Here is a 14,738-nt window from a genome sequence, read left to right as displayed (position 1 = left end):
CTACACATCTATTGTATATGTTATCTGTGCATATTTTTATGCATCTGGTATGGACAACACATGTAGAAAGTCTTTCAGGATTTAAACCTGATGTCTTTTCCTTTTTTTTTCCTCTCCAGAGAGTAATTTTCAATGTTGTCAACTTCAGTAAAACAAAAAGCCTCTACAGAGATGGGATGGCTCCAATGGTGAAATCCACAAGCCGACCAAAATGGTGAGTTATTCTCTCAAAGAATTAATGAGATAAACGCGTTTTACTTGGCATTTGTACCAAAGACCCCATGGTTGAGGAGCACTTTTACCTGAGAGTATGAGAACCTTGATGCAGCAGCGTTGTGACGACAGGTTCTCTTTGGAGCAGATGTGAATGTGAATTCTGGAGGCCCCTGTAGTGCCTTGTTACAGATGCCATGACTGAAGGGATGTCCATTTGAGCAAACTGAGCAGTCAGGGCTTGGGGCAAATTGTTTTTCAGCAACTTTCCAGCTCTTAGGACAGTAATTGTACCATTTTTCGCCTGCATTTATCTCCCCAAAAAAATCTGCAAATATTATGGGAGATGGACTGGGGTTGGTCTGGTTTTGAAAAGCTGCTTGGAATTGTTCTGCCTTTTTTGGGGTGGCTGGAGTTTGGTGGGAGAATGTGAGCTCTGAGCTCTGCCACGTGAGTTGACCTCATGTGAATGAGCAGTGCTTGGTCTAAGGCAGAGGGAGGCCAAGCAACCTCATCATCAGCTCCATAAAATGTACAAAATGGGAACTCATGTGCATATTAAACATGTGAATACCCATATAGATTGTACATTTTCTCAAAGCAAATGTAATGAAACATCTACTGTGAATAATAATATGTAAATCTAGTGAGTCTGAATGCATGCAAGACTCCCAAGAATTATTTGATTTGCCTTTGCCAGGAGACTTGTTTGAATATGGATAGTGAGGTTAGGCCAGAGGTGTACAGTAAGTTATTCTTGTCAGCCTTCACAGCTGCTGCTTTTTATTGGTTAATTAGTGATACATTTGATCAAGCTGGACATTATCTGGGCTTTATGAATATATCTTTCTTAAATGCTTCAACTGTCACAAATTTTCCACTCACAAGATGGAAATGGTGGTCATAAGATTGTTCTCATTGTGTGGCTTCCTCTTCATATGACCAACAGAATGGATATTTGGCTTTTTGTCTAGATGGCAAGGTCATATGGACAAAAGAACTGACTCACAGTACAGTTAGTGGATTGAGTCAATTCCAGCTCAATAGGAACATGTAATAACATTGAAAATTAATTTAAAAAAATCCATTGCATTTAGTGTTTTTGTAGCAAAAGCCATGTTAATTGTGTTTACTATTTAACTTCAGAAAAATCTTTTGGGGCATTTCAGGGCCACATTTATCAAGCATATTTTAATCATCTTTCAAAACCTTTAGCTTCTCTCACTGGGGTCTGGTATTTGCAGCTAAGTGTATTGTGTTTTAAGTTTATCTATAAATCACATATTGCTTTCATACAAATTTTATGCCTTACTTTGGTTTCAAATTAAAGTGTAAATCTTACAAAACAATGCAAAATGGACTTATTTTTTTAGAACACAGAGGCTCCTTCACTATTTTTAAAACCGATTTCTCTTCAATTTCCCTGGAGATCTATTTATTTTTGTGTTTTATATTTTTAGAGGATGTATTTTGCTCCCATGAAAGTGAGGAATGAATAACATTGCCTGAAGCCAGGCACAGTGTAGGCAGCAGGTGCTGAGCAGCTTCCTTTTACAGGGCTACTACCACACTTTAATCCTGTTTCAAAAATTCAAGATGTAATTTTTTTTCTTTAAAAAGGTGATTATTCTATTAAGATATTTTTATTTTTTTCTAATAGTCTGCATATGAAAACATCTTGCTTTGCTTTGAAGGTGCACATTAATTCATACTGTTATCAGGGACCTTGGTGATATTGGGGTCTACTCAGTATAATTTTCTGTCTTGATGTTAATAGGATTTATGCATGTGTTTGCCAAGTGGGAAAACATATATATTATTTTTGGATATATGAGCTCTATCAGGGCTGTCTTCCATTTGGATTATGCCTTTCACAGTTACCTCTGTATCTGTTTCCATGGCATTCTAGTGCAACCTGTAAACAAAATTTTCTCTTTCTCTGTTTGCTGAAATAGGATTTAGCAGCAGTGGCAGCTGCTGTTGCAGCACACAGGTGGCTGTGGTCCTTGAGCACGAGCAGGGCAATATCCAGCTGCATTGATTGGATCCTGTTTGATGTTCTGTATGTATTAGTCTTGTAAGCAATACCGGATCATTCAATGCTGCAAAAGTGCTGAGCTCTACATGAGGGGAGGAAGGTGTGGAGGGAAACTATTGGAACTCTCCACCTCATATTAGGGTTTATGTCAGCATAGCAGTTTTTGTGGGCACAATGTAATTAAATTAGAAAATGATATATTAATTAAAAAAAGCTGAAGAAAGGCTAAAGGTTTTAAAATCCAGTTAAAGGGAAGATTACCAGTAGCCATGGGCTACAAATATTCTGTAGGTCAGGCTTCATCTCTGAACTCCTCTTTATGAAATATTTGAGGAATTAATCATTATTGTGCCTGCTTTTGTACTGTACCAAAATTCACCCAACTTCCTCTGACCACACTGATAGGCACAACCCTGTGTCACACATGACTATTCCACTCCCTTTTTAGATGATCAGTTTTTATTTTTAGGTGATAAAGTGCCTTTTTTCCTTTTTGCATTTGAGAGATATAGGTTCATTATCCCTCTTAATAGCAGATGTTGAAGCCCGAGTTAAGACTTTTGGATTTAAATGAAAACTCCTCCTGTATTCAGGCTAGAATTTGACTGCATTGCTCACAAACCCCTGCATATCAAAAGTAGATTGGCCTCCAGAGACTGTGAATTTTAATATTTGTTTTGAATGTGGTTATGCAAACATGGCTCCGAGCTTTGCAACACTTTGTGAGTTTGATTCTTGACTCTGGAACAAATTGCTGCCAAGTGCTCTTGAAGTAGAGAGTGTGTCAAACAGAGATCAACGTTTTTGACCTGTATTCTCTTGCCCTGTGGGGTAAGATCTTTAAATGCAGACAGCATCAAGGTTCAGCTCAGTGTTACTGATGTAAATGGAGTATATCACTGTCATCAAAGCATTCTATGTGGACACAGATGTTCTGCTGTTGACATATTCTTCTCTTTTGAAGCAAGGCCAAACATTTCCAGTAATGAGCTACTGGAAAAGAGGAAGCAGTAGGGATATTCTTGAGGGATAAAGAAAAATATAGGTTTCACTGTAAAGAAAAATATTTTTTTTTTAAAAATTAAAGCCCGCAAAAAAATTTTGATTAAAATGATGTGTATGTTTTCCCCACATGTGGTCATGGACACTAAATACTAAGGGATTATATCAGTTGTATCAAATTCACTGCATTGAAGCACAGCTCACATATAGAAATACAGCAATGTGTCACACCTTGTGACATCAGTTGCTTTCCACAGTAGACTGGACAAGATAAAACTCAAGATTTTATTACAAACCAAGGAAACAGGCTGTGTGACTTTAAAATTTTGCTTAAAATGTACTGTTTTTTCAGCTATATTGCACCAAGATTTTAGAGAATTGGAGGGTATTTTGAAATCAAAAATTACTATATATAAATTTTTAATATAAAATCTCAGTATCATGGAGACCTGTTCTGATTTGCCTGTGTCTGTTTTTCTTGTTTAGTGGATGTGAAGAATTTGAAGGAAGATGGATTTGAGGAAATTGAATTTTTGCTGGGTTTATGGGCTTTGTGCTATAATCCTATTTTACTTTGCTGCTTGATTTAGGTGCAACATTATTTTGTTGCAGTTTCTTAATCATGTTTTCACACGAAGAGCTCTGTCTTTGGAAGTAAAGGTAGTGAAAAGGCCTGCCATGTGGGCATAGCAGTGGAAGACCATCTAAGTCCGTATACTGTACTAATTTATTGATTGCACAAAGTTTTACAAGTTTCTCAAAGTTAAAAAGAAGAGTGAATTGTTCGAGAGGCAGCAGATTTTCCAAATGATGAAGTGAGCAAATATTCCCTTTGGGCAGAGAGCAGCTATAATTCTTGATTATTCAGTGTGAGCATTGCCTCATTGGGGACATTAGTTTTTCAAATTGTGCTAATCTTTTAAAAGTAACAACTGGCCACTCATCACCTTAGGTATTTCAGCAAGATCATGTGCAAAACTCTAATTAGTATTTATAGAACAGCAACTCCTCCCAGTAGAATAGTAGCAGTGGCTGGCAAATATCTGGTTGACACCTGTTAAGTCTTTAGACATCCATTGTATTTTATTCTGCATTTCAAATGAGTAGAGAGCAGTAGGTGAAGTCCCCATAATTAAGGGATAAAAGATAATAAATAACATGGCTCTTGAGTGGATGAACACAAGGTTAAAGGCTGTTCTGCAGTTTTGATGCTGTATTTCAGGAACTGTTTGTTTGTGAGTAATAATGCTAGCTAAAATATTACTGAGCCTTCAGCATACGGAGGATTTATGTCTAGATCTAAATGTGTTTTGTTTATAATGTCAGATTTTAAACTGCTTCTTGGCAAAGCAGCTTCTTTCTTCCCTGTCTTTTATCTCACTCAGCAGTGATGGCTTTTAACTGGGTAGGCCCCTTCCCCAGCAAGCACTCTGCTACCTCTGCTGCTAAAACATCTACTGCTGAACGCTCATAACACATTGCTTCTGAAGTGTTTTTCTTTTCCAGCAAACCTGGAAGCACAGAAAAACTTCTGGGTAATTAATTCAAATTTGAATCTTTATGTATCTTGGTAAATATTGTCATGATGAGGAATTTTGGTAGACATCAAGAAAAGCAATGTAAGTTTTATGAACAATACTCCCATATGTTCCATTCATCAGAAGGGGACAAGTCTGAGAAAATCTGAATTTTGAGTAGCTAAAATGTGTTGCTTCTTGCCAAGTTTCTTTAACATTTGTGTCTACAATGCAGTGTTACAATCACTACCATGTCTACCAGGCTGCATTATACATTCTGAGACTTTCAGCAGCATTTTTAGTATGTATTTATATATCTTTAGCCATAAGATAAGCTGTTTGTGAAATGAGCTGTCATTTGTGGTGAAACAGTTTGAGAATAAAGCACTAAATATATATATAGCTTGCTAATCTGAAAGACTAAAACTGCTTACTATAAAATATGTGGCAGGCTGGGGCCAGTGATAGCATCACCTGAATTTAGGTGAGGAAGATGAACAAGCTGTTAGCATTACCTGATTCTTTCCATGGCCTATTTTACAACTTTGGCTACTCCTGGAGGTTTGTTCTTCTGCCAGCTCTGTGATGTCATGTGTGCTTGCTCCTGCTTTCCTGAGGGATGTGGTGAGAATGTTTTTGGAGGCTCAGGAATGTGTCCCCGTGGCACAGGTGGGTGTTGGTGCAGCTCCAGCTCCTCCCTCATCCTGCACAGCTCTGCACAGCAGCACCAGCCTGGCAGTGGTTAAAACCAAGCTTTGAAGGAAGAGAAAGAGGATTTAGTCTTGGTCTGGGTCTTGGAGAGATCCAAAATCAGCTGTACAGCTCCAAGCACAGGAGTGGTAAGGGAGTTGAGACAAAGGAATGGGGGTGGCAGCTCCCACAAAAATGCCTTGAGAACTGTCTGGGGAACCACAGCTGTTGCAGACAAATTTTATGGAAAATCCTTTCCTTAGGATTTTTCCTCCTGAGAAGATGAGAGGCCTCAGGAACAAAATGCAAACATTGATTATCTGCTGCTGTGGAATGCAACAGGGGCATCTGTGATTGGCCCATGTTGGATGTTTGTAATTAATGGCCAATCACAGTCAGCTGGCTCAGACAGAGAGCCGAGCCACAAACCTTTGTTATCATTCTTTGCTATTCTATTCTTAGCCAGCCTTCTGCTGAAATATTTTCTTCTATTCTTTTAGTATAGTTTTAATGTAATATATATCATAAAATAATAAACCAAGCCTTCTGAAACATGGAGTCAGATCCTCATCTCTTTCCTCATCCGAGAAACCCTGTGAACACGGTCACAATAGCCTTCATTTAAATAACTTACAGCATTTTATTTGGAGAAAATAGGGAAAAAGGCATTTCAGTATCAACCTTTTGAAATCCCACGTTGAGTGAAAAGCAGAAGCTTTGTCTTGGTCTTAGTGCAGCTCTTTGGCAGAAAATAAGATCTTTTTAGACAGGTTTCAGGCTGGCATGTATATTAAAGTGAAATAACTGCCAATCCCTGGGTAATTAATGTTTGTGTGAATCTTGCAAAATAAAAAATACCGGTTCTAACCACTCTACAAACCTGTAAAATAAACACACTCTCTTCTTCTTTCCCAGATCAGCAAAGGTGGTTATTCCTGGAAGTAGAGAGGAGATTCCATATCACTGATATGGAATCTCCTCTCTGCTTGATATGGAATCCACTGATATGGAATCTACTCTCTACCAGTGATATGTCCCAAGTGAACATATCACTGTTATTAACAACAGCTTTTGTGGAATACAGGAGATATTATATTCTGCTGAAACAATGTTTGAGTCAGATCCCAAAATTAATGTGTTTATTGTGTAGATTAAATGGGATTTGTGTCAACGCTACATTTTATTGGAGGGATACTTCACTGCAAATTTAAGATGGAATTATGTTGGAGAAAACTAATAACAAAGAAATTAATATAAGGAAAAGAAAATGAGTTTTAGGATTCCAAGATAAAATGATGAAGAAGTTCCAAAGGCTGCTATGCCATCATGAAAAACCCTAGCTGTTTTATATGTATGTGTGTGTTTCCTCATTTATCTAACTGATCTCCTATAAATCAATTTATTTAGATTACAGCAAAGTCAAAAGGCCCCAGCCAGGATCAAGACTTATTGTGCTTAGTGCTGTGGAGACATATAAACAGACAAAGTCCTTTTTTAAAGTTGTGAAAATTTTATGATTGATTTCAGTAAGAGCAAAGTTAGGCCAATACCGAGCCTTTCTGAAAATTCCATCCTTAAAGATTTATTCCAAGCAGTAACTGTTTAAAAAATGACATACTGCTTACATAAGAGTCTAAATATTTGATGGTTATAGTATTTACATCTAAAACACCAGAGGCTATGTGCTTTAATACCTCAATCTGTTTCCCATATACTCTGTCAACATGAGTTCCCTGCATTGATTGAGGGCACTCTGTGATCCCTAAGGTTGTATTCATGAAAGGTTACCCTTGGCACTACTTTATTCATGAAAGGTTTGAAGCCCATAGGAAACAAATGGGTTTGTTCCTGTTAGGTGCATTTTTGTCATCTATAAATACTTAATTACTGGGGTTCTGATGAGAACTTCAAAAAAATCTTAAAAGCATACAGTTGTGTGAAAATAGCTCCCCCATCACCAGTGCAAACCACAATGAAATTTGCAGTTGGGAGATTTTGTGGCAGTTTAAAAGAACTGAATTGTAGGTTTTTCCCACTACAGTCCATGGTATTGAGTTTAATAGCTGCAAAATATGACCAGAGCTGTGCATTATATCCCATCTTGAAACAGGTCATTCTCTCTCCTCAGGTGATGGGCATTTGGTGGAACTGATTGCATGAAAAAGTGTTCACAGAACTGGGTCCCTAACCTTGGCAGGTTTAACAAAAAGTACATAAAATTGAAGCTTTTTTCCCCCTGAAATGAGTCTGTAAGTTAGATAAATATGGGCAGCACTGAGCTCAAAGTAGAGTCAAACTACCAAGAGGACATTGCAGCTTTTCATTGCAATTTTATACTTTGGGCTAATGGAGTGAAGCAGAATGAAAATCACCTCTGTTAAGAATGGCATTTATCAGCTGTAAGTACTTAGTAGTAAGAGCTCTACACAGACAAAGCTGAGTGTCACCAAGAAATGTACTTGAAAATCAGACTGTTAACACAAGACTACACAAATAAGAGCCAAAAACTGTAATCAGAAAATGTAACATCTCTTTAAGAATCTTTTAATGGTCTGAAGAGTGCTAGACAAGTTGAATTTAACAAGATGTAATAACCTATGACATAATATAATTGAGAATGCACCAGGACGCAGCACAGTCAGGTTAAATTTTGGCTTTCCTTCACTTAGCCTTGCAACTTTAAAGATCTTTCAACACAGGGTTTTAAAAAATACATAGTCCTGTTTAAATTTACATATGACATAAAAGCACAGAATGTGCAGTACATCAGAAATACAATTCTAAGCAAAGTTAAGGCTGAAACATCCAGCCTAATATTTTTAAGTGTTTGTTTGAATCATTAACAACAAAGTTTTTTATTCATTTGCTGTGAAGAAACAATGTTTAGTGCAGAGGAAAAGGTGTGAATTTCTGATAAAAGTGAGACCGTTATCGGGTGCTTGCCTTATATTCGAGGTGCCATGGAAAAAGTCAAAGCAATAAGTTCAATTTCTCTTTTAATAGAAAATAAAATAGAAGAGAAAAACATTTTGCTGTACTGTGGAAATTGAGAACTGTAGAGAAAATAAGCAGTAAATAAGTATGGCAAGTGATAATGCAGCATCAGAACATTAAAATAATAGGTGCTGTATATTGAACTTGGACTCATGGGATTCAACAGTTGTATACAAACCCAAAAGATAAAAACCTGGGTTTTATGCTGTGATTACTAGGGATAAGTTATGAATTAACTTCTGTATGATATGGCACATATTTGGAAGAATTAAAATTTAATGATAATACAATAGGGATAAGATCTTTCCTGTATCTCTAGATGCTGAGGCAGTGCTTAAAGTTTGTTTTTTTAAAACTGTTTCAAGTAGGATTATTGAATTCCAGCTTGAAAGTGAAACTTTGTCTTCCTGCTTCACTATATTAAGCATCTCTGAGATTGAAAACCTAGCAAGAGCTCTCCTAGTGTGATTAGAAAGTATCCAATATTTTTTGGCAGCAAATACTAATTCCAATCATTCTGTCTAGTACTGCTCAGGCAGCATGAGGATAACTGGCTGTCAGATGTTTTGGGTAATGGAAAGGTGAGGCTCCAGGCTCTCAGGGGAAAGCTGGCAGCTCTGCTGACAGTTCCCTGCCTCTGGAAAATCAGAGTGCTGCTGGGGAGGGGATGGGCTGTGCTGGGTGAGTGGTCTGGGCAGGGCTGGTTCCCGGCTGGAACAGCATCCCTGTGGAAACCACGGGTCTTTGGTAGAGGTCTGAACCACACAGTGCCTTCATTACCACCCTCAGGTTTCCTTGCAGCTTTCCCTGCCTTCTGCTGAGCTCCTCTGGGTGGGATGCAGGGCTGGGTTGTCATTATGGGCTCCCAGGGTATTGGGCAGCTGGTCTGGGGCATTTCCTGGTACCTGGGGGGGCATTCCCAGGCTGGGCATGCCCACAGCTTGAATGTGCAGGTGGGTGGGGGTGAGGAATGAAGGTGGGTGAAGGAGAGCAGTGCAGATGAGTGAGGAGCGGGCAAAATGGTGTTTCTGTTTGGTTGTTTGAAAATGACTGGGTTCTAGCATTTCTGAGGTGCTGCTGTAAAAATGCTGAATTCATTCTGTGCAGATGGGTGGCAGAAGTGCAGTGCGGGTGGGCAGAGCAGATGGGTGAGCTGTGCAGGTGGGTAGGGGTGAACAATGAAGGAGAGCAGTGCAGGTGGGCAATGCAGGTGGGTGAGCAGTGCAGGTGGGTGAGCAGTGCAGGTGAGCAGTGCAGGTGAGCAGTGCAGGTGGGTGAGCAGTGCAGGTGGGTGAACAGTGCAGGTGAGCAGTTCAGGTGGGTGAGCAGTGCAGGTGAGCAGTGCAGGTGGCTGAGCAGTTCAGGTGAGCAGTGCAGGTGGGTGAGCAGTGCAGGTGAGCAGTGCAGGTGGGTGAGCAGTGCAGGTGAGCAGTGCAGGTGGGTGAGCAGTTCAGGTGAGCAGTGCAGGTGGGTGAGCAGTGCAGGTGAGCAGTGCAGGTGGGTGAGCAGTTCAGGTGAGCAGTGCAGGTGAGCAGTGCAGGTGGGTGAGCAGTGCAGGTGAGCAGTGCAGGTGGGTGAGCAGTTCAGGTGAGCAGTGCAGGTGGGTGAGCAGTTCAGGTGAGCAGTGCAGGTGGGTGAGCAGTGCAGTGCCCACCCTCAGGGCTGTACCTGCTGCAGGTGGTTCAAAGCAGCCCCTCAGGGAGCCGGATGCTCTGAGGTAGAAGGGGATCCCCACACGTCCCGGCCAGGGAGGGATTCCTCAGCTCCTACACCAGCAGCATGTGAGCCCTTACCTCATTTTATCTTTTAATAATGATTGGTGTGTGGGAATTGTTAAAAATGTTGATAAAGAAGCCATAAAGTGTTTATTTTAGCTGGACTGGTTTGTTGGAGAGCAAGCGCCCCGCGTGAGGCCGGGCTGCGGCCTGCCTTGGGCCACCTCCCTTAGGGGCTGCCTTGTGCCCTTTTCTAGGTTTATTCTCAATTTTTCCCCATTCTATGCTCTTCCCAAGTCCCATGAGAGGTTGGCATCCCTGGTGAGAGGCTGTGGGACTTTCTGGCACAGCCTGTCCCATCAGAGGTACCTGTAGGTGTGTGAGCTGTGCTCACTCTGCTGATCTGCCCCAAAACGTGTGGCCAAAGGAACTGTGCCACGAGAAACACATTCATGAGCAGAAAGTGTCCTCTCAGCAGCTCAAGGATTAGACTTTCAGTAAGGATTTGGTGTTAATTTATTAGCGACTTGTACCAGGTAACTGGACTTGTCGTAAAATGACGTGAAATGGTAAAATTAGTAACTTCCCTAATAGGGAATGGCTATTGAGATTGGGGAAGAAAATGGTACTTCTTTTTGTTTTTTGTTTGAAAACATCACTGGTTTTTAGCCTTTCTGAGATGCTGCTGTAAAAGTGCTGAATTCATTGTGTGGAGAATTCTTCTGGAATTGTTTATTGGAAATATGTGATACCATTTACAAAATTTATAGGCAGAGACATTTCAGCTCAAGATAAAGAGATTCAGCTTAAAAGGATAGATTTACGTTAGAAATAAATTGAGGAATATCCAAGTTAAAATAACTTACTGTGCCTTTTAATATGTGATAAAATCCTCTCCTAATATTTTTCCTAGTGGAATTAAAAAACACCAGTACCCCATGGCTTCACAATCAGAAGTGATATAATAATCTAGCTTTGATAAGAAAGAGAATTTTTTTTCCCCCATCTGCTATGGTACTGGATACTTTAATGTTCTTATGGTTGTTTTTTAAATGTCATTCAGTCAATGGAGGGGAGTCATGTAGCATGTGTATTTTTCTGTGAAGTTTTTTATTAAACATAATTCCCTGGGCTCTCCTGAGGGACTGTCTCTATCCTGGGGGTGCTGGTGGGAAGGATTGTGATGCCAATCCTGCCCAGGAACTGTTTGGCTTGTTTCAACTCTGTGAACTTGAGGAATGACTCAGCCAGGGGAAAAGTGCTGCTGCATGTGCAGTCAGAAGGGCTTTACCTTCAGGAACAGCTTCTGTAGCTAAAAGCAAAGATAAGTAGGGAAGGAAACACATTCAGATTCACTGAGTGTTAACCCCTGAAGGGAAAAAGCTGATTCTTGCTTTGAAAGGAGGAAAAAAAAAAAAAAAAAGAGAGAAATACTGTGTGTGTACCTGGTGAAATGAAGGGGAATTGATTTAAGTGGGAATGATGGATATAAATAGACTTTTCTGTATAAGTTTAAAAACGAACTACAACCCCTGTGCTGTATGCCATGCTCTTCAAGAATACAAGTTCATGTTAACTGTTACATTCCTGCCTGAAATATGGGGGTTTTAAAACCAGAAAATTATTTACAATCAGAGAATGTTCACCAGGAGGAAATTTCCAAAAGAATGGAAATTTCCCAGCTGATGTGAAGTGCCTGTAAATCAGAAGTTGACATCTGTGATCTGTGTGGCTGCAGTCTTTGACAAGAGTCTCAGAGTACAGGGAAGTGAACAGAGCATTCTGGATTTGTCATTTCTAATACTCATCAACTTGTTTCTGTGTGCTATGAAAGGACAGAAACCAATAACCCAGATGAATCATAAATGTCTGGGGTGGGTGTGTTGGTATTTTTGTATGGGGACGCTCCTTCAGTTTGTTTCCCTTTCCTTTTCTTTTGGCAAAGAATTCCAAGTGTTCACTAAGGAACGGAGCTTTACAAACATATCTGGGTAGAGGAAGTGAAGGGGGTACAAAGGGCAAGAAAATAGTAGCCTGGAGTGAAATGTGACTGTGCCTGGGGCCTCTGGATACTAAAATTTAGAAAGGAAATAAATTACATGTTGACTGCATGTTCTTCTATATAGAAAAGAAACAGCCAACTTAACCACAAGCAAGGCTGGAAAACTGTATTTTAGTTGTTAGCAGCTGCTGCACAACAGAACAGAGTGTTTGCATTCACAGTACTGCCACTGTGTGGTTTCCCCTGAAATTCTGCAGGTAAGGAAAGCTCTCCTCCAGCAAAACATCAACACACCCAAAGCAGCAGCAGGTGTGGGAAGGAGAGTGATGGCAGTGAAAATGGCATGGTGCATTTCCAAAGGTTTGCTTTTGTAGTTTTGGTTTTGATTTCAGTTTGCCTTCCTTGAAGGAGGGATTTCATGCTTGAAAAGTTTCTGCCCTCCAAATGTATGTATTCAGCACAACCTGATATTTCAATACCCTAATATTTACAGTTGAAACTGAAGGTTGCCTTTTGTTCTTTGTTTCAAAGGTTAGTGTACAATTTTAGGTCCAAAACAAACTTGTTATTAGAGTTTCTTTTGAAGGTTTCAGTTCTTGGAAAGTAGAGTGCAATGAAATAAAGATATCCCTTGACAGAATCTTGTACTAACATAAATAAAGGCTGTTTGTAGCTTTAATTTAACATGTAATTAATAAAATCTATCTCTCTTGAAGCCACCAAAAATGTGAATTAATGTTTAGAAAACCTTCTGGTAAGTGAAGCTGAGACTTTCTAGCAGATGCACAACATTTACAAGTATCACTAATATGATCTGCCTGACAGCATGAGCCACATGCATGAGAGCTTAATGATCACTAATGCCTCAGTAAAAGCTATTTATTGGAGTGTACTTTCTAAGATGTACCTTTAAGTAGAGATACTTGATATTTTGAGTTCCAGTGTGCTTCTGTACTCATTTCTCGTGTTGGTATCCTACCACTTTTGCATTGGGAGGGAATTATAAACACTTTAAAATGTCAAAAAATCCTCTGACCCTAAGTGACATAATACAGTTATTGTAGTCAAGGTCAAAAAAATATAATTTAGGTTGATTTTATTAAAATATAGATACATAAAGATATATCTTGTTACTGTTCTAGTGGTAAATCAGACTTGAATCTGGAGAGTTTTTGAACAATACTAATTTTTTACCTTCACTTTGTGCAAGATTCTGCTGGATATCTTCCATCTTAATTTCAAATGAAACAGTTGTAGCTTTGAAATGCTGGTCAACTACTCTTTTTTCCTGTCTATGAGACTGCAACATAGTAAAATGTCTCTTAATTTTTTCTATTATATCTAAATGCAACTATATATACCAGAGTCAGAAAATCTGGAAGCTAATAAGGAACTGCAGTGTCTCTGAGATTGTTTTACTTTTCTCCTTCTCCTGTTTAATACTGGATTTCCTCGAATGTGAGATGTGAACTTCACACAGCTGTGCCTTGGAAATAAGGATGTTACAGCTGTGAAAACCCAGTAGTGTTCAGAAGCTGGTCATGGATTCAGTTACACCACAGTAACAATAAAATAATTGTGAAGCTTTTTTTTTTTTTTTTTTTTTTTGTTTTGCAAAGGAGCAAAGTTTTTATTCAGTAAGGATGACATCTGTAGGAAATAGAGAATGGAAAAAACCCACAATTCTTTACATGGTGGAACCAGGCATGGATTGCACAAGAGCTGAGCCTGCTCCCCAGTCCAGCAGCTAAGAGCTGCCTTGGATAGAGATGAAACCAATTGACTTGGGTGGATAAAATGAAAGTCAGCTGAGGTGGAAGGAGAGCTTTGAGTGTGGCTTGATAGGTTTTGAAGAGTTAGGGTGATTCTGGTAACATTTTTGTTTTTATAGAGTGTGAGGCTGACTTTGGAAACTCAGCCAGCAAAAGCAAAGTGGTTGTAATTTTTTGCTGTTTTCTGCTCAGAGTCCCATCCCAAGATAGAAGGTCTAACTAGTATTTATTATCACATTTTACAGGAGGAGAGAGAAAGGCAAAAGATAATAGATTTTTTTTCAAGGTCATTGTAAGGAGCAGCTTAGGCGCAACCTCAGAATTTTTTTCATTTTATTTGTTTCTCAGTTCAGTGATCTGCAAGCAGTAAAAATCCAGTACCAAATTTACTACATTATACTGTTACATTATTACCTTAAAATTTCATGCTCTATATAGGTGGCTGTAAGCAGGCCCAACTTGGCTTCTGGGGCTTACTTATTTTGGTTTTTTTCTGGAGATTTATTTGTTTAAACTCCCAAGGAAAGCTTGAAAATTTCCAGGATTTCAGGCTTCAGAAAGTGATTTGCTCTTTTTTTCAGAAGCATACTACTGATCCTAGCAGATTTATCACACCTTATTAGTTATAAAGGAATATTATACTCATTTATTATAATCTGAGAGCTAGAGTTTTCCTCTCACAATATTTACATTAAAGTTATCTCTTGCTAGATTACTGAAAAAAGAAATCACCCTTCATCACCTCAGAACACTTGCTTTTTTTTTTTTTTAATGTTTCAAAGCTGTCTAAAAATA

General features: G+C 39.1%; 1 protein-coding gene across 1 annotated transcript in view; it reads left to right on the top strand.

The window, feature by feature from the left end:
- LOC132077052 (BEN domain-containing protein 5-like) overlaps positions 1-14,738 on the top strand; it is a 554,717-nt gene that overhangs the window by 212,889 nt on the left and 327,090 nt on the right. Inside the window, exon 4 of the mRNA XM_059478502.1 lies at positions 120-214. Coding sequence (XP_059334485.1) covers positions 120-214 — 95 coding nt within the window. The remainder of the gene's footprint in view (positions 1-119; positions 215-14,738) is intronic.

The sequence above is a fragment of the Ammospiza nelsoni genome, chromosome 9, assembly GCF_027579445.1.
Source record: "Ammospiza nelsoni isolate bAmmNel1 chromosome 9, bAmmNel1.pri, whole genome shotgun sequence".
NCBI classification, from domain to species: domain Eukaryota; kingdom Metazoa; phylum Chordata; class Aves; order Passeriformes; family Passerellidae; genus Ammospiza; species Ammospiza nelsoni.
This window is presented reverse-complemented; position numbering and strand designations above follow the sequence as displayed.